Source organism: Engraulis encrasicolus, chromosome 4 (genome assembly GCF_034702125.1).
Source record: "Engraulis encrasicolus isolate BLACKSEA-1 chromosome 4, IST_EnEncr_1.0, whole genome shotgun sequence".
NCBI classification, from domain to species: Eukaryota; Metazoa; Chordata; class Actinopteri; order Clupeiformes; family Engraulidae; genus Engraulis; species Engraulis encrasicolus.
In genome coordinates this window covers 48,079,167-48,101,698 of record NC_085860.1, presented here as the reverse complement: position 1 = coordinate 48,101,698, position 22,532 = coordinate 48,079,167, and the positions used below count along the sequence as shown (strand labels likewise).

At 45.2% G+C, this 22,532-nt stretch overlaps 1 protein-coding gene across 1 annotated transcript in view; it reads right to left on the bottom strand.

The window, feature by feature from the left end:
* map1ab (microtubule-associated protein 1Ab) overlaps positions 1-22,532 on the bottom strand; it is a 32,655-nt gene that overhangs the window by 5,574 nt on the left and 4,549 nt on the right. Inside the window, exons 2-4 of the mRNA XM_063197584.1 lie at positions 11,719-11,801; positions 11,210-11,347; positions 500-11,042 (exon numbers count right to left, since the gene is read on the bottom strand). Coding sequence (XP_063053654.1) covers positions 500-10,889 — 10,390 coding nt within the window. The 5' untranslated portion in view covers positions 10,890-11,042; positions 11,210-11,347; positions 11,719-11,801. The remainder of the gene's footprint in view (positions 1-499; positions 11,043-11,209; positions 11,348-11,718; positions 11,802-22,532) is intronic.

The following is a 22,532-nucleotide window of genomic DNA, read 5'->3' as shown; positions in this document are numbered from 1 at the left end:
TGGTCCAGAGCCATACAGATGGGAGAGTTACGCGATTGGAGGACCAGGAATTAAATGGCAGCCCCGCCTTTCAGCGAGATTAGGTTGTTCCTAAAGCGGCTGTCTTTCCATAGACTCAACATAGAACCACCACATTAACAGCCAAAAATAAGGACTAACGAACTATACTGCGGGGTAATCACCACAAATATGTAAACCATCAACTGTCTCGGTGGTGATAATCACAACAGTTTTACGATCTGTGATGTTTTGATTACTACGAACAGCAAGTCTTGTCATATTCCCTGCATTGCATCGCATTGCATTTGCTGTGTGCTACGCCCACTACTAGGAACTAACATTCGCAACACAGAGCAGTACTGAGAAGCTAAAACAGCTAATTTTGCTAATGAGGAGGTCGGCCTTAGCACACAGCGGAGATTGCCCGACTCTCCCTTCTGTATGGCTCTGGTCTGGTCCATTAACCAGTCTGATTGGAACCCTCCCCCCGAGCACTCACCTTCAGACGTCCTTGACAAACGAGATGCCCTTTCTGTATCTTTCCGTATCAGTGAGGACGCTCGAGGAGAGGAGTCCTTGGAGGTCGGCTTGACAGGAGTGGTGGATCTTTTTCTGGCCTCGCCCTTTCTTCCGGGGGAGGCAGACTTTGTCTTCCCAAGGGTCTTCCTCAACCCCTTAGATTTGAGCTCCTTTTTCACCATCTTCTCTTTGAGGTTGGCGTCCCCATTCAGCAGCATCTCGGGATCGACCATGCACACGTCCGGGCGAGGTGGATGAGGGGCGGGGTCCTTCATGGGAGCGGGAGGGGGGTCAGGAGTCCTGCTGGAGGACTCGGGGGAGGAAGAGTGGTGCGTTCCCCCAGCTCCACTGCCACCTCCACTGCCGCCGCCGGGAGCGCCTGACAGCTTGTCCACCGGGAGATGTTCAGCATCCTCGTCAGAGTCCAGGTTGCCTTCCGCCGTGATGGACGGACATTCTTCAGTCCCCGGAGGCACATCAGAATCGGACTGTGAGGGCAACGACTCGCTCAGGGAGGTGGGAGGGGTCTCTTCTCCTGCAGGCCCAGTGGACTGGCCTGTTGTTGTGGTGGTCGTGCTGCTGGGTGCGTGCGAGGCATCTTTGCCATCCCCATGATGACTGTGCGTGTGGTGAGACCGCTGCTGCTTGTGAGAGCGCCGTTTGACAGAGTGCTGCTCACGTTCGTCATCATCCTCCTCATCCTTGGAATGCTCACTCTCTCTGTCTCCCTCATCACTGGACAGGGGATGGGGGCTGGGGTTGATGAATGATGGCGAAAGCTCACCTCTGTGCTTCTTGAATGATGACGGGGAGTAACTGGACAGGGCCTCCATGCTCAGGTCAGATGGTCGGGTGGTCTCCTCTCCAGACCTTTTGGACGCCTGCTGTGGTGTGGCCTGCAGTGTCGAAGGCATGGAGACCGGGGAGGCAGGTGGCTTTGACAATGCAGTAGCATATCCGTATTCATCGTCTTCCTCATCCCCCTCCTCTTCCTCTGGTTCATCATCATCATCACCATAGCCCGGAGGAACTCCTGGGAATGTTGCACTCTGCTTTTGCGAATCTGGTGTCTCATGCCGTGCAATGCCAAGGCTCTCCTCCTTTTCTTTCTTATCAGGTTTTCCTTTTTCGCCCTCTTTCTGCTTCTCTTTCTCCACAGGTTTGTCAGCCGGTTGAACAGCTTCCGGCTTTTTATCAAGCTTCTCTGTGTCCTTAAACTCTTTTTCAACATGCCCATCCTTTTCTTTATCTTTCGCTTCTGCCTCTTTTTCTTTTGGCTTGTCACATTTGTCCTCCTGTTTTCCCTTTGTGTCACACGTGCCATCTGTTGTCTCCTTCTCTTGCTTCCCCGTTTCTTTTTCCTCTGCTGCTGTTGGTACTGTTACAGCTGCCGTGTCACATTTCCCTCCATCCTTGCCAGTTCCACTGGTGCCCGCTTTTGAGCTAGTGCTGACACCGGTGGGGCCACTGGATGAGGTCCCTGCTGACTGCAGAGGTGGTGGTGGGAAGCTCTCAGTCAGGGAATCCGGAGTTATAGAGTCAGAGGTCTTGGTATCGGACTGCTGCTGATCCTTGACAGGAATTGCACCAGGTTTGTCTTCGGGGAATGAAGATTTTTGACATTCAACTCGGCATGGCAGAGTGGTGTCCTCGAGTTTGAATGTGTGAGACTCTTCCATAGATGTTTTCTCCTGTTTGCCTGAGCATTCGTCAGCCTTTAGCAGAGGGGGTACATCAAAGATAGCCTTGTATGTGGATTCTGCTCCTGTAGGTTGTGCTGGCTTAGAGGGGGCAGGATGAGATGGGCCTGCAGATGGTGCAGGTATATCATCACTGCTATCCTTGCAAACAGATGACTCAGATGACTGTCCCTTGTCAGTTTCCTTGCCTGATAATAATTGCGCTTGTTTAACTTCTTGTGGGGACACTGCTGGAGGAAATGGTTTGATATCTTCGGGACTACAAGTGGATTCAGCAGTGGCCAGTTTCTCAGACACTTCCATATATTCATCTTTAATCTGTGAAAGGGAGGAATCTATTGCAAGTGAAGGGTCTTCTTTAAAAGAGGAATACTCAAAAGATGCACTGTCTAACTCTGGCTTCGAGACACCACTGGCCATATGAATAGCAGTTTCTAACTCTTCAGCAAACTGATGGGTGATTGTATAGGAGGCAGAGGTAGAAGAAGAATAACTGTATGAGGAGGAGGAAGAATGGGTTGTAGATGTGACACCATAAGAAGACTCCGTCTTGTCGGTAGATACATCAAGAGGTTTCAGGTCCTTTGATGCTTTACCAGCATCTCTGCACTCTTCTTTCAGGTCAGATGAAACAGAACTTGGCACTGAAAAGGCTGGGGTTTCCTTGTCTGATTTGCTGTCTTCCACATGGGAGGGTTCAACTGTGGCATGGCTTTGATCCATGGAAAGGTATCCTCCAGGAAGTTGGCTCGAAGATGGAAGTTGGCTAGAGGATGGGGTGTCTTTCTGCTGTTGAGTTTCACCACTTGAAGATGCTGTCTCAAGATCTTTCTTAGTATCATGTGAAGCTTTCTCGTGAGCCTTCTCATCATCTATCTTTTGTTTGGTTTCTGAGAGCTTTGTACTGGTTAAATCATCGGATGCAGCTTTGGATTCCTTTTCAGACTGTTCTCTGGCACCCTTTTCAACATCCACATCACTAATTTCCTCCTCGTCCTCCTCTTCATCTTCCTCATCATCTTCTTCCTGGTCATCACAAACATCCTCCTCCTCCGCAAGTATTCTCTGTTGTCCACTGGCTAAAGAAGCACCTTTGTCATCATAACCAAATGATGATTTACGTGGAGGAGATGCAGATTTGTTAGATGCAAGAATGTTTTCATCCATGTGTTGGTCAGAGCGTTCTGGTGATGACGAAGTAGTAGCTTGATCCTCCTCCGCTACTGAAGTCTGGGAAGGAAGGACATCTTTGCCTGGAGTTGCCCCAGAAGATGGAGACTTTTCTGCTTCCTTCTCTTCCACCTTCTCTTTTCCTGTTGTTGTAGATTGCGCATCTGTCTCTTGCTTAGATGATTTTGTTTTGTCTTTTTCACTGGACTGATCTGTGGCATCAGTGGCTGGTTGCTTTGTTGGAGCAGGCTGATCTTTAATGTCTGTGGCTGCTGCCTTTGTTGGGATTTCTGCTGCAGTTGTAGATGATCCCAGGACCTCTTGAGCTTGTGATGTATCAGCTCTCTTGTCCTTCTCCTTCTCTTTCTCTTTATTGCTATCTTTTTCTTTATCTACCGCTTGTGCCCCTGGAGTAAATCCTGAAGAAGATGCGGCCTCAGCTGCTCTCACTTCTCTTTCAAACTCCTCCTCTTGACCTTTCTCTACCGTCTCCCGCTCAACAAAGGTCTGGTCCTTCAGTGAGTATGCGTGGTAGTCTACTTTACTGAATGACACGGGCTCCACCTCACTTATTTCATCTATGTTACATGCAGCACCGAGTTCTGATGGACTCAGTCTCCTGTTGTCATCCATCTCCCCACCTGCACATTTACTGTCTTCAAGAGGATAAGTGTCCTCCTCTGTTGAATCCCTGTCATGGTCTTTGGAGACGGGCTTTTCGTATGGCTCATATTTAGACACTTCGGGCTCCTTCCTTTCTATGGGAAAGCCCATGCTGTCCAGCTCTTCAGAGTCCAGACGAGATGATTTTTTGTCCTCATCCTTGTTAGAATCATCAGTTTTCTGGAAATATGAGGGGGAAGGTGTCAGTCCTGGAGAGGCTACTTCGCGTTCTACCTCCATTTCCCGCTCGGATTCTTTAGCTTTTGCTTCTTTGTCTGTACTGAGTGTGGCTTTCTCTCCACCTCGAGATGGATCAGTTTTGCTGACATCATCATATGAGGGCAAGCTTCCAGGTTGAGACTGCACCTCATCACTGGACTGGCTATCAATACTAAGCAAAGTGGAGTCAGTGGTTGGTTTATCAGCTGTCGGTGAATGGGAAATGACCACAGCAGGCTTTGTGCTGGAGTCTTCAGAAGAGAGAGACTGGGCTGGGGTCTCTTTCGTTTCTGCCATTTCAGGTGTTAGTGTAGTCGAGTCTTTGATTAATTCTTTGGCATCCACATGAGTTGAAGCTTCTTCTTCTTCACTCGCAACTGGCAAAGGCACATCAACTTTGTCCGAGCTACTTTTTCGTTGGACGGTTTCTTCCTTTGAAGAGAGTGCAAGATATGTGTCTTCAGACAAACACACTGAACTGGATGTGACGGGTTCATCTGAGAGTTTTCTTGAGGCAACTTCACTAGAGCAAATGTCCTGAATTATAACCCTATCAGAAGGCTTAACCTGATCTTCTTCTTCGGTTTTTGACTGGGTGCTCTCTGTGCTCTGACTTCCTGAGGCAGAGTCAGACATCTGCCCTTTTTCAGGGGTATGCTCTGGTGACTGTTTGCATGCCTCTTCAGATTTCTTTTCTTTTGATTCTAAGTCCAATTTTACTTTGGCTTCTGAATCCAAGTCAGAAGTTGCACCTGCTAGAAGCTGTTTTGAATCTATCTCCTTTGTTGTTTCAGTTTTCCCAGATTCCTCTTTTGAGGTTGATAATTGATTTGAATTCAAATCTAACTGCTCACTTTCTCCATGCTTTGGTGTGTCTTCTTTCTTTTTATCTCCTGGTGCCATGCCTGCAGCTTCTGACTCTGACCCGATATCTTCCTGGCTACTCTGACTGTCAGCTTTGGGGGACACTTCTAACTCTTTTTTATCTGCCGGTAGGATGTCTTTTAGTCCCTCCTTGCCCTCTGTGGGCTGAGACAGTTCCATATCTTCCTCTTTTCCTTCCATAGTTGGTGAAACACTGAGTGGTTCATCTGTTTTATCTGATTTAGGGCTCTCCTTCTGGCTTTTATCTTCCTCTGGAGGTGACTCTACTTTTTTTCCTTCTGTTACTACTTCAGGTTTAACGGAGGCATCTTTTTTTGTCGTTGTTTCTTTTTCACATGAATCAGTTGATTCTAAATATAATTCTGGTTCCACAACAGTTTTGGAAATGTCCTCATCTGAAACTGCCAAATCTTGTTTTGTGCACACATCTGGTTTATCAGGTACTGATTGAGTTTTTTGTGCATCCTCCTTATCCAAAGCAGACTTATCCTGATCTTTCACAGCTGTCTCCTCAAGTTGTTTTACATCAGATTCTATTTCTGCTTTTTGCTCGTTGGCTGTGGACACAGTGTCTGACTCCTTATCCTCAATTTTAGGTTCTTGATCAGTTGATTTTTCCTTTTGTGTAGTCTCCGCTTTCTGTGTCATATCTGACTTAGATGTGGCTTCTAATTTCTCGGGTTGCTTTTCTTCAGTTTTTTCAATTGCCTTTGCTGCCATGTCTGCTGGCTTTGTTGGTTCCAAATGTATATCCGTGTCCTTTGATTCTGAAGGTATACTTGCTTTTTCAGGCACAATTTCTGCCTTGCTTTCTTGTTTTGCCTGTGATGGGATGTCTTTTGGGGGGATTATTTCAGAAGCAGTATCTACTTTGATGGTTGTGTCCATTGCACTAGGAACTTTTTGATCTTCCATAACTGGTTCCTCTGTAGTTTCTTTAGCTTTCATTATGGTCACATCAGCCTTTTGAGTTACGGGCAAGGTGTCTTGAGTGTCATCCTTCAAATCTGCATTCTCTTTAGTTACTTTGGAAGTCACTGTTTCATCTGCTGCAGACAGTGATTCTTTTAAAGCTTCTGTGGATTCATCCAGTCGTTTCTCCTCACGTTTCTGCTGTTCTGCTTCAGTAGATATATCTTTCGGAGATTCTTCTTCATCTTTCTTGTCGGACTTTTCTGGGGTGAATTCCGTCAGTTTCTTCTCTTCCATTTTTTGATCTGGTTTTGGTTGTTCCATGGCTTGTTTTGGCTGCTCAACTGTTAAACATGGTTCTGGTTCTGTTTTCTTTTGCAGGGGCTCATCCACACTTTTCTCCTCAACTGCATCTGGTTTTGAAGGCAGACTTGCTGATTCAGCTGCATATAGTGTGATGTCTACTGTGCTCTCAAGTTTAAAAGGTGGCAAGACCTCTTTTAGCAAAGTGATGGGAGACGTGCTGTCAACTCCTGCAGCCTCATCCATTTTAGGAGAGACAGGCTGAGGTGGCGGTTCGATTTCCATCTTCTTGTCCTCTACAATTGCATCTTTACTCAAGGGCTTTTCTACAGTCTCAGGGGCTGCTGCTTGTTCAGTTTCAGTAGATTCAGTAGATTTCACTGGAACATCTTTTGACACAGTGTCGCCATCCAATTTTTCGCCTTCAGATATAGTGTCTGTTTTGACTGCTGTTACCATTTCTGTTGTTGATTGAACCTTTCTGTCTTTTTCTTCCAATTCTGACTCCTTTTGTGGAATTACTTCTTGTTTGGTTGTTGCTGGTGGTTCTGCAGCAGCAGGGGTTGTTTCTAATTTCGCGTCCAGTTGTTCTTCAGTTTTTCCTGATTTTAAGATCTCTTTTTCAACTGCAGTTTGGGGTTCAGGCTCAATGTCACCTCTCTCCTCTACCTCTTTCTCCTCTTTGTCATGTTCTTTTTCTTTGTCTTTCTTCTCCTCCATTTCTTTCATAGATTTAATCTCTTGGGTGTCATCATCATACTCATCATCCAGAAATCTGCTCTCTTTCCCTTCAATAATCTTTGCCTCACTACATGCAGCAAAATCCCTTTCCTCAGTCTTGTTCTTCTCAACATCACCCGGGTCAAACTTGGTTTTCTCCATGTAAACATCTTTAGATTCACTGTCCTCTGGTTGCTCCTTGTCTGTTGTAGGGGTCTCTTGTCCACTGACAGGCGGCAGTGTTGAAGGGAGTGATTCTTCTTTTCCTGAGGGGCTCTCCACAGGAGAGACTGAGGTCTTATCTTTATCAGCAGCCAAAGGTGATTTGTCAGCCTCAGATTCCTGGGGTGATGGCTGGGTTTCTAGGTCATGCTTATCGTCTTTATGAATGTCTTCTTTTGCAGGTTCTGTAGGTTTTTCAATGGGTTTCTCTTGTGGGAAATGTTCTTGATCTGTCAAAGACCTCACTTTCTCATCACCAGGCAACTGATGGACAGGTGAATGAGCTGCACTGGAGGGTCCAGACTGAGTTGGGGAAGCCATTTTCACAGTGCTGTCATCTGGGCTGAAACATCTTTCCTCACCCTCACTAGACTCTGACAATAATGCTTTAGAGAATGATAGTGGTGGAGACAGTGGTTTTGTTGATGACTCAATCATTGTCTCCTCTTTGGAAAGAGCAAGTGTTGGTTCCTCCTTTCCAGGTATTATATCTGGTTTTGACTCTTTAGCAGTAGACACGGGAGGCATATCTGAGTCTTTTTTGTTGTCCTGTAGCATGGCTGGAGCAGCATAGCCCTCTTGTAGCTTGGCAAGTGGGATGTCAACATTGGGAGTTTGGTCTTCTTCCTCCTCCTCTTCTTCCTCATGCTCCTTACCAGTAGCCTTCACATCCAGAGCAATAGGTGAACATTCCTCTGATGGAGGAGACTTGAAGCCTTTGTCATCCTCCAATGAAGATGTTGGAGAGATGGTTCCAGCAGAGTGCAGATAGTCCTTGCCTTGTGCAGTGTCAGGTTGGGCTAGGGGAAGCGCACTGTTAACAGTGTCAAGGACCACAGAACTTCTGCCAGTTTCTTCAGTCTGACCAGTTGTGACTGAGGCTACAGAATGATCCTCTGCAATAGAGGTAGGGAAGGATGATAGTTTATCGTACTCTGTGATTGACGTTGCTGAGGACACATGCTCCTCTTCAGCCAACGGGGCTGCAATGTTCGTATAAGGAGAGAGAATTGGCTCCTGAATAAATCCTTTGGATATTACACCAGGAATTGTTGCTTGGATCTCTTTCATTCCATGGACAGTGTCAAAGGAACCTGTGCGATCTGGTACAGAGATGTCATCATACTGCAGGTGTGGTATTCTGTCCTCAGCCTCCTCATGAATCTCCTCATCTGAAATGGTCTGCTCAGTCTCAGAGTAGCCTGGAATGGTCTCATCCTGGATGTAGGAAATGTTCTCTGCAGCAGCAGCAACTGTAGCAGCAATAGCCCCTTGAACAGCAGGTGGAAAACTTGCAGTTGCACCCTCAACACTGGGCAGGTATGCATCCTCTGCCTTTGTTCCAGGAGCCTCTGCAGTAGTCTTGCTCTCCCACTCCTTGGTGGCAGGCTCTTCAGTTGTGACTTCTTCATCAGCAATGGCGTCCAAATCCTCAGCCTCTGCAAGTTTGGGCCTTTTAAAATCACCTTCGTCATCATCTTTTTCCATATCAGGCTCATGAGTGTCTTTGTCTTCTAAAGCCTTAAATTTTTCAGTTTTCTCCATTTCTTCAAGTTCATGTTTTCTATCTGCAGACTCTCCTTCTTCTTTTGTTTCCTTACATTCATCCTCCTCTTCTCCTATTCCCATGTCTTCCTCCTCTTCCATTCTGTCTCGCTGAACCTTTGGTGCCTCCTCCTCTGGCTCATCTTCCTCTTCATCCTCAATAGCAGTACCTTCATCTTCAAATTTGTCACTTTCTTTTGAATCACCCTCAGCTGCAGTTTCTGCCTGCTCCTTGACTTGCTCCTTCCCCTCGGTTGCTGCCACCTTGCTGTCTTCCTGTATGGAACCCTTGCGAGATGTTGAGACCTCAACTGTGGCTTCAGGTACCTCCTCTGCTTTCTCCTCTTCTGTTTGTGAAGTGGGAGCCACGGTGTCTTCATCTGGCTCAGCAGATGTCTCTGGGGATTTTTCCTCTGCTTCAACTTCTGCTTTTTCTGCTTCGTCTGGCACTGTTGCTTCAACGTCACTTTCTTTGATTTCTTCAAAGTCCCTGGTAAGATCCTCTGCAGTAGAGTACGTTGATCTTTCTTCTTCCAAGCCATTCTGTTGTACTTCTGGCTGGATTACTGGAGCAGCAACCTTGGCAGTAGGCTCCCCTTTTGGTACTTTTGCCTTGGCTTTGGGTTTACCTTGCACTTTTGCTTTATGGAGGGTTTTCCTCACCTCTGGTGTAAAGGGCTTCAAGTCCGGTTTGGTTATTTTCCTTAGCTCAGGCTTAGAAGGATCTTTTCCCTTGGCCTTGCTCTCTTTTTTGTCATCTTTTTTAGAAGAGTCATCTTTCTTCAGCTTCTTAATTTCCTTCTTTTCTTTGTCTTTCTTTTCATCCATCTTGGACACCTTGGTGTGTTTTTTCAGAGATTTGTCTTTGAGGATTTTTTTCTTTTCTGTTCCATCAGTCTTGGTCTTTGATGTCTTGGAAGGTTTTTCACTCACCTTCTCCTCTTGTTTGTCAGTTTTGTTGTCTTTTACAGTCTCAACCTTTGTGTCAGAACTTGTAACATCTTCTTGTCCATCAGCATCTTTTTTAGGAGCCTTCGTGGATGATGGCTTCGGTGATGACTTGAGACTTTCTTTACTGTCAGCCCTTGACCTCATTTTTGTCTGTTTAACTGCTGAGGGAGGAGCACCACTTGCAATTTCCTTTTGTGTGGCAACTGGGTATCTTAAGAAGTCAAGGTGCTTTAATTTCTCCAGGCCTTCTAGAATTTTGTTTTGTGGAGCATTTCCAGGAAACAGAACTCTTACAATCTTCTCTGTCGGACTCGCAGGAAGCCATACCACAAGGGCGGTGACAGACGTTAAGTATGGGACAGATATTTCTCCCTCCTTTCCATTGGGAAGGATTATCCCAGTCTTGGCTTTGCTGTTCCCAGCCCACTTCTGCATTAGAAACTGCATCTCCTTGCTGTCTTTCACAGGGTTCAGGACATACATGTCTAATCTACCCACCCCCATCTTGTGGAAGAGTGTAATGGGTTCTATTGTATTGCTGACAACTCGAAACAGAGGTTCTGGTTTGATTCCGAGTTTGCTAAGGTGCTGCAGTGTAAGGGAAGCCTCCTCAATACTTCGCTTCACTTTTAAATTGGATTCCGATGTGCGCAGTTTCTCAGGTACATTGAAGAACACAACACCAAGCTCTGGTGAGATCAGATTCTTCATCCAGTCACTGTAATTGGTTGAGCCCTGTGACTGCTCCTCCTCTTGTTCTGCGATTTTTCGTTGAAGGAGACCATTGATACCCGGAAGGTTATCAGCTCCAATATGGGTGAGAAGGACAGAGTCGATCCGATCTAAGTGTCTAACTAGCTTCCAGAAACATGATTTCCTGTCCGAACCACCATCGATCAGGATGTTGAACCCATTGACTGCGAACAGAGCAGAATCGCCTCTTCCACCGGGGAAGATGTAACAGCAGGGTTTGGACAGCTTCAGGAACCCCCCTGAGGTTGGAGGCTCCAGAAGGTCAAAGGGAGATGGAACATCTACAGTCTCAGAGATGTACTCTGTGAACTCAGTGACGCCCTCCATTTTTGGGAGCGTGGGCTCAGGGTTCAGCCTGTAGTCCAGAACCTCCCGAAGATGTTGTTGCTGCCCCAAGGAGCTCCAGCCCACCTCCCCTCGGCAGAACACAGTGAGGGTGGCTCGCTGCTCTGGGGGTAATGTTCCTGAGAGACCACTGACCTACAGGAAGTAATGATAACAAGGAATCTTAAATGTGTCAATAAGACTCAGTGATTTTAACAAAATAGGAAATAAATACTGTCATTATTCAGTGATACAAAATACTCATTATGCATTTTGAATGTCATAGCAGCAAAAAGTCTCGATGAAAAGCTTCATTGCTTTACCCCAAAGTCAGTGAAGATATGTGACGCTTTCCGATAGCCGAACCCTCCAGTTTGAAGAAGTAGGTCACCTTGGTCCGAGCTTTGTCCACTCAGGACCAGGAGTTTGTTTGCAGCTGGGTCAGCAACAAGAGATTGGATCTGGGACAGTGGAGGAAACCAGAACCTGGATTAAAATAGACTGCCTGACATGGGAATGACAAATGATTTTTGAGAAATGTCATATTAACAGGTGGCATTTTTTAAAACAGAGATCAAAATGAATCTTGCATTTGGATTCTTATTTTCTAGAAATCTTAGTGAGCCTTATCAATATTGATCTTGTGAGTGGAGATGTACAGACACATGTGCATGCAATGTCAATACAGATGTGTGACTGTTGCCTCTAGTATTTTTTGTGTTTGACCAATGTGCGACGTTTGAACAGATGTAACAAACACACTGTGTTGATGTTTAAATTTGCATCATTCATACAGCAAACATAAAATTATCTGCGTCAACGTAATTCTTACCTCTGAAACAACGGTGTCTCCCGATGGGTTAACTAAGACAACAGTCTCGAGGACATTGCTTTTATGTTTCAGAGTCCTTTGTCCTGTAAGAAACATAAGCAAAACCTGTGGTGTAAGTACAGAAAACATGCAACAACATGTTGATGTACCTTCAAAGACACTATAATACGTCTTGTTGTGTGCATGTATGCATGTGTGTATGCCTTACTATAAGCTACTGTATGAAGAGGATTCATGTGAGGTAATGCACCAGCCTTAAAGGTGCACAGTGTAATATTTTAAGTTTTTCTCCAGAATTCATACTGCCCATTCACATATCTTAGCTTTTTTTAACTAATACTTAACACCACCACAAAACTCTATGTATTCATTATGACTGTGGAAAATGCCCTTTTCATACATAAAAAAGTGGATCTCCACATCTTCTATTTTGAATTTCCCAAAATTTTAGCTGCAAAACTTGTAGTTTGGTCATACTAGTAAATATTAGTTTATTATTCAGTAAACATTCATGACACAGTACAACTTAAAAAAAAAAAAAAAAAACAGTTGCCGCTGGGACAAGTGCTTGGATAATAACATTAGTACATGAACCAAACATTGACACGTAATCACCAAAGCAAAATAAAACCCCGGCCAATTAGGATAGTTAAGTGCTGTATCAACAAAGGGCAGGGCCTGGTCCAACAACTGATTATGCAAACCCTATTACTCAGCTCAACCTGTCAAAAGGCATTTCATCATATTAGTGGTGTGACTAAATCATCTCACTTTCCTTGTTTCAACACCACCAATATGTTACAATAACAAGGTAGAGTTATTTTGAAGTATGACGGCACATTTTCCACTTCTAGTAAACAATTATCCGCATTGCATGACTACATGACAATCTGTTATCTCCTAATTGGCGTAGTGCTGAATGGAAGTTCAATTAAAAAAAAAAATTCTGCAATTCTGATTCATTACTCTGAGCACAGGGGAGTGGAGTGAGCCAGTAAACCACAGTGTTCTTGGATGATCTAGCGATGATGTTTACAGGTATTACGATCCATATAGCTGTGTACTGATTGTACTACGTACGTGTAAAATCATCATTGGCAAAATATGAAGAAGAAGAAGAAGAAGAAGAAGAAGAAGAAGAAGAAGAAGGAGAAGAAGAAGAAGAAGAAGAAGAAGAAGTCTGGTATGTGGTCAGGGCAAACAATCTTTTTGATTGCTGAAAATGGTGAAAAAGGTTTGCTGTAGTTGATTTATCATACTGCCGCATGCACTTATGTGCCTGGCCTCATCCCAGGGCAGTCCTGGCCAAAATTAACTCCTGCACATGACTCGGATGAAACAAGACTATATACAGTAGTTTGTGTTCTTATAACACCTGCGTCATCGTCTATACCAGACAATCCTCACTTACCCTTAATTTTGCTCACCATGCAAGTGGTTAGCATTTGTATTTGTGCAGCAAAAGATTTAGTGCATTCCCCTTCTTGAGTGCACAGCATTCAGCTAAATACTGTACGCAGTGTGCAGCCACTGCAGGCATGGGGCTTTCACACCACAAGAGCTGATTAACAACATAGCAGGGGCAGGTTTAACCCAGCTGTACAACTAATATGTAATTGACTGTAAGAGGATATGTTTCCACGGAAGTTGACAGGGGAAGCAGTAAAAAAAAAAAAAGTTTTCCAGTACTGTATGCAGAGAGACAAATCCACCCCACAGTTCAAGAGATCAGGAGTGCCGAGCCCAAACAAACAGGCCTTTGGTGTTTTTGCTTTGGCAAAGCCCTTCAGGAGAGCGGGGCAGAGCAGAGCAGTGAGTGTGGGAATTAGCCGAATAATATGGGAGGCTCGCAGGGCACAGCATGACTGCAGCACTCGCCAAGCTGGCAGCTGCTCAGCCCAATGCAGTCTCAAACAGCAATGCTGCCTGGCACCAAAGCGGTGCAGAAAACACCCATTCTATACAATATGCACTGTGTATAGTCAAATAGACAGACTTCCGTCCTGCAGTCCTCTTGTGGAAATAAAGCTACTGAGACAAAATAAGGGTTCATCATGACCAGAGTGTCTAGTCGAAGAGACGCGGACACACTATGACCAGCAATACATCCTGGCACTAAAGCAGTGCAGATGACACGCCTTTGTATGTATACTAATATACAGACACACCTCAGTCCTGCAGGCATTATGGAAATAGAACTACTGATACAAAATATAGTTAATCAGGACCAGGACGTCTATTTAGACTTTCACGTACTGTAAGAGGCACTGGCACACTATGAAGAGTAACACAGCCTAGCACATGCAGAAAAAAACTTGTTGTATATGTGCTGTGTACACATACTCAGACACACGTCAGTCCTGCAGCAGTTATGGAAATAAAGCTACTGAAACAAAACGAGGGATAGCAGGACTACTGTATGCTGAAGAGGCCAGCATCAACCTGATGTGGTCAGAAAAAAAAACATTAAAAGAAACCATTTTCTGTCCCAGTAGCACAGTAATCTTCACTTTTCAATTCTATTTTTGCTTCTGTGATATCATTTTCACAAACCTCAGGGGACATACAGTACAACTGTGTAGCACTGTTGACAGTACTACACATTGATTGATTGCAACTCTGGAAAATTGCACCTTTCTGCTTTTTCTACTCATCGCGACAAAATACAGCACCACACATTGTATCTGATGCACTGCAGAGTATGCACTGTTCCTTACATCTGTCTGATTAAGCATGGGACGTGCTCCATCAACTGCAGGTATTGAATGCCTTATGTCGGGACAAAAACAGCAGTTTGTTCTCTCATCCGGTGAATAAATAATAAGTTATTACAACGCACCTCTTCGGCTAAATTACTGAGCCTCCGATGTTTAAACTGTTTGGAGTGGGACTGCACTGCGCACCGCCACGACTACGAGGAGGTGGTAAACCTGTGTTGTGTTGATCTTATTTGTTTGTTTATTTGCCTGCGCGTTTGGTTTGAGGGTGTGGTCAGTTTGTCAGAGTTTGGATGGCAGCTGCTGTTGTTTGTCTCTCACACTACTGTATATGGTGCAGAATAAGCGCCTACAGCCATAAAAAGGGGAAAAACAAAGATCAAGAATCTTGCTGCCAACTTATTACAGACTATGTGTTACATGCACACATATTTGGCCGGGACCAAAGGAAATGTGATTGCTGACTAGAATATACACCGTATGGACGGCAAAGACATTGATGTACTGTCAGCAGCTCCGCTCTGCAAGGCTTCCTGAACGTTACTATAGCATATGAGGAATGATGTGCGCTGGGTCTTAGTGCCCTTCGCCAAGGTCTCCTGAGGTGAACCAGGGGAGACTCGCCTCACCACAGTCACAGGACACACCCTTCTGGACAACCTCCTTCTGTCACAGCTAAGAGAGAGAGATGCTATCTTTTAGGACACCACCACAGCCAAGAAAAACACAGACAGGTTTTTTTTCACCAATGTTCTTTTTCTGATGAAATACGTTTGACATTGATGGCTGTTAGATTTATGAGAACTATTCAACTGAGAATGTGAGAAAATGAGAAAAAGTGATTCAGCAAATCAATGAGCTGCCAGACCCACATTTCGCCTATTTCACTTTTCAGAGCATTATGTTGTCATTACAATGAAATACCCAGATGGCATGTCAAACACAGTAAGGTCCCATTCTTGTCAGAAAAACCACACAAAACACTAAATGGTGCAACACGGCAGGGATACCTTCCTCTGTTTAGGAAACAATTTTTTTATGGCTTGCTAGAATGAACTGAAGAAACTGCTGTTCCAGGGGACAACACGCAACACAGATTGCAGCACAACACTAAAATAGCCCCTCTGGTTAAATCTCAGTCAATCACTCACTTATTCATTCAAACCCATGTCGTCACTATGTCATACCACAAATAGTACAAGAGGAGCTACAGCTTTAAAGGTAAACATGTCCAAGGCACTCAACCCACATGTGGATTAACATGTGGTCCAACACACTACCTGTATATTTCGGCCCTAGTTGGGTCTTGATCAGGGCAAAGTCAATGTGGTGAGATGCTGTGATAAGCTAAGGATACACTAGTACAGTAAGAAAGAGGCACAATGCTGCTCTATGCTGCAGTGGTATCTCCACAGTGCCACTCCCTCTCCCCCTGCAGGTGCTATTCAGGGGTCCGTATCTCGAAAGCGTCTTTGCTAACGACGGTAGCAACGTCCTTCGTAAGAGCGACTCAACTCTCTCTCGACAGTGACGCTCACCACTAAATCCAAGGGAATGGTGAGACGGTCTTAAGACTGTCTTAAGACGGTTAGCAACGACAAGAATCGAGAAACGGACCCCAGGATAACATCCCCGCTCTCTGGAGCCAGGAGCATCCACTCCACTCCAGTCGGCCGGCCGGCCAGCCAAGCCCCCCTCCTCGACCACTCAGTCCTCTGGCTCTCCCTCGCCAGCAAGAACAACGGAAGAAGAAACAAAAAACATCCATTTGTCTAGAGCGAAATTCCTTAACCACTGACCACATAGTTACCAGAGAGCGCTAGGTAACAAAAGTAGCACTCACTTGGAAGGGTCATACAAGGTTACGAAAACCCATAGAACCTTGGCTTCATCTGCCACAGTACATTTTCATACAGTGTTAATTCAACACATATAGAGTCGTTTTCACATCCTCTGGTGTGTCCCCGAGTACTCTAAGAGTTGAATTAACACCATTACTGAGCAGAGAATGTTCAGAATCACCACACCGACCAGCCCTGTGTCTGCAAAAGCTATTCTCCCCTCACTCCCTCTTTGCTTTTTTACTACCACCGACTGCTGACTCATTTCCTGCCACGAATTGGAAAGGGGGAGGGTGGAGGGGAAGGGAGGGGAGGGGAGGGGAGGGGAAGGGAAGGGAGGGGAAGGGAGAGGCTTGAGGTTGAGAAGGGATGCGTGGTTTAGTGTCTGCATGGTTTTTTCAACAAGGCTAAGAGCTGATGACTGCTGAAACCATGCCAAGGAAGTCATCATTGGAATTACTTAATGCTTGTACATCATGAATGACAACATAGTGAGCTGTAATAAAATGGCAATTAATAGCAATGGATGTGATGGCAGGGATATCATATAGTACACTCGCACACGCACACACACACACATGCAGACGCGCGCACACACACACACACACACACACACACACACACACACACACACACACACACACACACACACACACACGCACACGCACACACATACAGTCACACACACACAGTCACACACAGAGTCACACATACAAACACACACAAACACACACACACATGCCCACACACACACACACACACGCACACACACACGTACACAGACTGACTAAACTTGAGAGGCACAGAAGTCGTAAGGATAATCCCAGGTCTTTACGTGACACACAACCTATGATGTGATGCCACTCTGCCTTGGCCGGGATGTCAGGGAGTTTCAGGTGACCAGGTAATGTCCAGGTCATGAGACAGGTAAACACTGTGTCTACACACGGCTGTAATCAGCTACGCTCTTAGATCACAGTAAGAAATGCAGTGTCAATTCAACACCATTCAGAGAGTATTATACTGTATGGCAGGGCTGTCAAACATACGACCGGCGGGCCGAATCCGGAGGGTTGGCCGTTTTTTGGGGGGTTTTTTTTCAAAGAAATAACCAAAATGTGCAATTCCGCCACTGGGGGCAACAAAGAAAAATTGAGACCTGCATGACATTAATCCAATGAAATCCAAACCTCTCTCTCCCTCTCTGTGTTATATATGCAGTGAAGTGCATGTCACACTTATAAATGGTGAATTTGTACCATGACAGGCATTTGATAAAGCTCATATAGTCCTACCAAATGTTGACACTTTTCACAAAATTATTTCAGCTATGTATAGTATTGCCAACCGCCCCTTGAAATACGGAATCATCACGTATTTATACGTAAGTGAAAGTGCGGGTACCGTATCAAGCTGAAATGGGACGGGACGTTATAATGCAGGAAATTGAACAGAATTGAACATTTTCGGGGGGAGGACCCCCAGACCCCCACCAAAATGAACTGTCCAGCATTTTATTCTTTGACAGTTTGCAACCCTAGTTGTGTAGGTGGGACATTGAAATTATGAAATCAATGAAATTATTTCTGCATAGGACTATAAGTATTGTATTGTTTTCTACATATTCAACACATTTTTTTAGAAGGCTAAAAAGATAAGGCGATAGTACTGAAAACTAATCCTCTGGTTTAAGGCTTTTTTTGCGATGAAGTTACTATAGTGCCGCCCACTTGAGATCACAGGGGTTGTATGTTTGACACCCCTGCTGTATGGTATGGAATACACGGTTTGATGATTTGATACTGTTAACTTCTTGTTCCTGTGTTGAATTAACACAGGCCACAAATGCTCTAAAATTCTCTAAGTGTTAATTCTAGACAGAAAGAGTTGAATTGACAGTCAGTTGGGACCAAAATACATACTCAGAACAGTGCAGAAAAGAGAAGGGCTGGACTGGGCAGGCAGGGAGGGAGAGCTGGCTTCTAGAAATGGCCGTGGCACACGGCAAATCGCAAGCATGATGATGCCACTTCAGCACGAGGGTCAGGTGTCAAAGATGGACTGAGTCGTTTTTTTTCCAAACCGTCCCCTCACGAGTCTCCATGTTGCCAATGAGTCCTACCTGAACTGACCCGCTTGATATAAATACCCATCATCTGAGCTGCTAAAAACGAGAGCACGCGGTTAAAATAACCCAAATCGGAGCAGTGACGGCGCAACAGCGCAACAGACCCCGCCACTTCACTGCACTGCACTGCACTGCGCGGCGCTGCTCTGCTCCAGATAAGCCTTTCCACATTTAGCAACGGACAGGGAGAGAAGGTTCAAGGAAGGAACCCAGCGTGTTTGGGCTCCAAAAGGCCCCCCAAGGCACCAGGGGCCGTCTGGATCCAGGCCTGCAGCTGGATACATTCAGTACTCTCTCTCTCTCTTTTCCCCTCTCTCTCTCTCTCTCTCCTTTTTCAACTCTCTCCTGACCAACCTTGACTTTTGTTTTTTTTTAGTGCATTATATCTATTTTTATTTTGTGGCCAATCCTGTGACTTTGCATTCGGACAGGTCACTGAGTTTATAGTGCCTGGCTGTGTGTACTACATGTGTGCATAATTATACGTATAATTATACTGCTCCTCCAGCTGATAGACTCACATGACAAAGGCCAATGCTCAAGCTACACCTGCATGTGTGTGTGTGTGTGTGTGTGTGTGTGTGTGTGTGTGTGTGTGTGTGTGTGTGTGTGTGTGTGTGTGTGTGTGTGTGTGTGTGTGTGTGTGTGTGTGTGTGTGTGTGTGTGTGTGTGTGCGTGTGTGTGTGTGCGTGCGTGCGAGCCAATGCTAAATTCAGCACCACGGACAGCAACCCCTGAGTGAAAACGTAAAGCACGTCATGCCTTAACCCATTATGAAAACACGGCGTTTATACATTTTCTGTTACCAGATTCAGAATAACAATGACTGAGTCATTGTGCATTAGCAAAGGCCCTCTGTTACTGTATGCCAGAGTAGAGTAGTACTACCTTAATTAACCTTTCCATGACTATTACAGCGTGCCACTGACGGTACGGTGTGCATTAATGGGCATACACAAATACAGCGCTTATCTCTCCCTTTTTAGTTCCCGATATGTCAGCTGCAGTTTCGGGAAATGAAATCTTAGTTTGACACTGAAATGGCAGAAATAATCTGAACAGAAACAGAAGTAACTACCATCAAATTCATGTACATTTTCCATAAAAACAGATCAATCAACTGTTATTAAAAAAAGTACAAGTAGTGGCAGAATATGGGATGACCTGTCAAAGCCAAATTGCTGATTACTATCAGATGCCCCTACATTGACCCCGATTAATCCCCTGATTAACCACTCTCTGCTTATCTCTCTCTTTCTCTCGCTCCCTTCCTCTCTGCCCATTTTCAAGGAGTGAATGTCCCATTTTCAGCCTGGTAATCCAAGTCCTGTGACTTGGCACAGATGAATGGTGTGTAACTTTCTAAGCCCATCAGATCTTCAGCACAAATCGTCTTGTGCATGTGCCCGTTAGCTTTCTGACCACCACCACCCTTACCCACCTGGGCTTGGGCGTGACCATGTGTGGCATGCTTGTTTGTTTGAGCTTACTGTTTGGGCACTGCCAATCTGGTTACATGCGTAACATAAACAGTGCACCAGTGCTGGATTGCAGTGCAGTGATGGATTAGGCATCAGTATTGGGAGATGGTATTGAGAGCTTGAATGGCACTGGCTTGTGTGTGTATGTGTGTGTGTAGGGGGGGCAGTTGTGTGTGTTCAAGCAGTGAGTGAGAGACTATGTTTGTATATATGTATATACTGTATGCGTGTGTGTGTGTGTGTGTGTGGGGGGGGGGTGTCTTTATGGGACCCATATATCTACTGGATATGTTTCAGCTGTATGCACCAACCAGGTCACTAAGGTCAACGGAGAAGAATTTGCTGGTGATTCCAAAAGTCAAAACAAAGTGTGGAGAGCCAGCCTTTAGCTTCTATTCTTCAAAGCTTTGGAACCAGCTTCCAGATGACATAAAAAATGCACCCACTGTTGATAGCTTTAAATCTATACTCAAGACAAAGCTGTTCTCAGATGCTTTCCCCTAGCTTAAGTTACATATCATTCTTATTTTTTTATTTTTTTTTTATTATTATTTTTATTTTTATGTTTATTTTTTATTTATTTATGTTTTAGTATAATTTTTACCTTGTGTTTTATCTTAATGTTTTAAATGTTTTTTGACTCTAATTTATTTCCTTCTTTCTTCCCTGTTTCCTTTCATTTACATTTGTTAACTTTGTGAAGCACAGTGAGTTGCACCTGTGTATAAAATGCGCTATATAAATAAACTTGCCTTGCCTAGCCTTGCCTTTAACAAAAGAGGTGAGAGGGGACAGAACTGCAGACAGAGACTACACCAGTTCTGAGAAAGTCCAAAGTGCTAGAAACAACTGTCAAGGAGAATCGAGTCAGAGAGAGGGGGGGGGGTGGTCCTTTGGAGAGGAGAAGACAATGTCAAAAGCAGCAGCCAGCAGAGAGCAGAAGGCAGGCAAGCAGCACGTAAATGATGATGAGAGAACAGAGACTCTGGATGGGAGGAGAGGAGAGGAGAGGAGAGGAGAGGAGAGGAGAGGAGAGGAGAGGAGAGGAGAGGAGATGACAGGGGAGGAGAGGGGAGGAGAGGAGAGGAGAGGAGAGGGAAGGAGAGGAGAGGAGATGAGAGGGGAGGAGAGGAGGGGAGAGGAGAGGAGGGAAGGGAGAGGAGAGGAGAGGAGAGGGAAGGAGAGGAGGGGAGAGGCGAGGAGAGGAGAGGAGAGGAGAGAGGAGAGGAGAGGAGAGGAGAGGAGAAGAGAGGATAGGGAAGGTGAGGAGAGGAGGTGAGGGGATGGGAGAGGAAAGGAGAGGAGAGGAGAGGAGAGGGAAGGGCAGGAAAGGAGAGGAGAGGAGAGGAGAGGAGCGGAGAGGAGAGGAGAGGAGAGGAGAAGAGAGGAGAGGAGAGGAGAGGAGAGGAGAGGAGAGGAGAGGAGCGGAGAGGAGAGGAGAGGAGAGGAGAGGAGAGGAGAGGAGAGGAGAGGGAAGGAGAGGGAAGGAGAGGAGAGGAGAGGAGAGGGGAGGAGAGGGAAGGAGAGGAGAGGAGAGGAGAGGAGAGGAGAGGAGAGGAGAGGGGACACACTCAAGACCCAAAACAGACACAGTACTCAGTAGCCAGACAGACACTGAGCCAAAGATGTTCTGTTGTACATCAACCGTCTCTGGCTGAGCTACAGCTTCAAATACACTGTAAAAAAGGAGTGTTAAATCAACACTAAGAGAGTACTCTGGGACCAAAAACAATACACAGGTAGAAGATGTTAAATAGACTCTCTCAGTTACTGCAATATTGTTTTGCTGAGTACTGCACTCAGAGCCACAGTGTCATCGCCTCCAGGCAGTAAAACATCCAATCACACACAACGCCTGTGATGATGTCGTTACCACACACACATGGATGCACAGGACGTGTGGTTATAACCATGATCACCTTGCAAGTGGTCCTCGTCATTTTGTTGCCTTCCTAATCATCATAAACATTTTGGGAAAATGAAATTCACATGAAGAGGGGAGAAGCACATGAGCTGTGTGTGGTAAAGGATCCATGATTAAATTGTTCTTGTATGATCAATAACTTCGTAATAAGGTGATATGGTTTAACAGAATACACATTCTCTGGGTAATGTTTGCCATAATCACTTTTGCGGGAAACCTTCAAAGTCTGCTGGCAATTCTACAGTACAGTATATAATGGGTATGTGGGCTTGTGATTGTTGGTGGTAGGAGATTGGGAGGCACGTTTTTTTTTTAGTGCAAATTGATTATGAAGATGCAGCTCACTCTGAATCAATGCGATCCGACATCTCATTCATCACTAACTCTCAAGGGGCACTCGAGGTCGTCAGACAGAACTAACGTGACCAGCGAGAAAAAAAAATCATGGCAACTCACTATCTGCTCTTGTAGCCTTGAGCACATGCTGTTGTCATCAAGGTTGTCAAAGTATGTGTCAAGCTGGCTTGCTTTTCACTGAAGGCTTATATTCTCATATTACTGTATTAATTTATTAGATTGTATTTAGCAGTTGCTTTTATCCAAACCAACTTCCAATTTGGTGCAGGGTATTGTTTATAGTCCCTGGAGCAATGAAGTTAGTTGCCTTCCTCAAGGGCACCTTAGCGAACAGCCATAGGTGGTATGGGATTCGAACCTGCAACC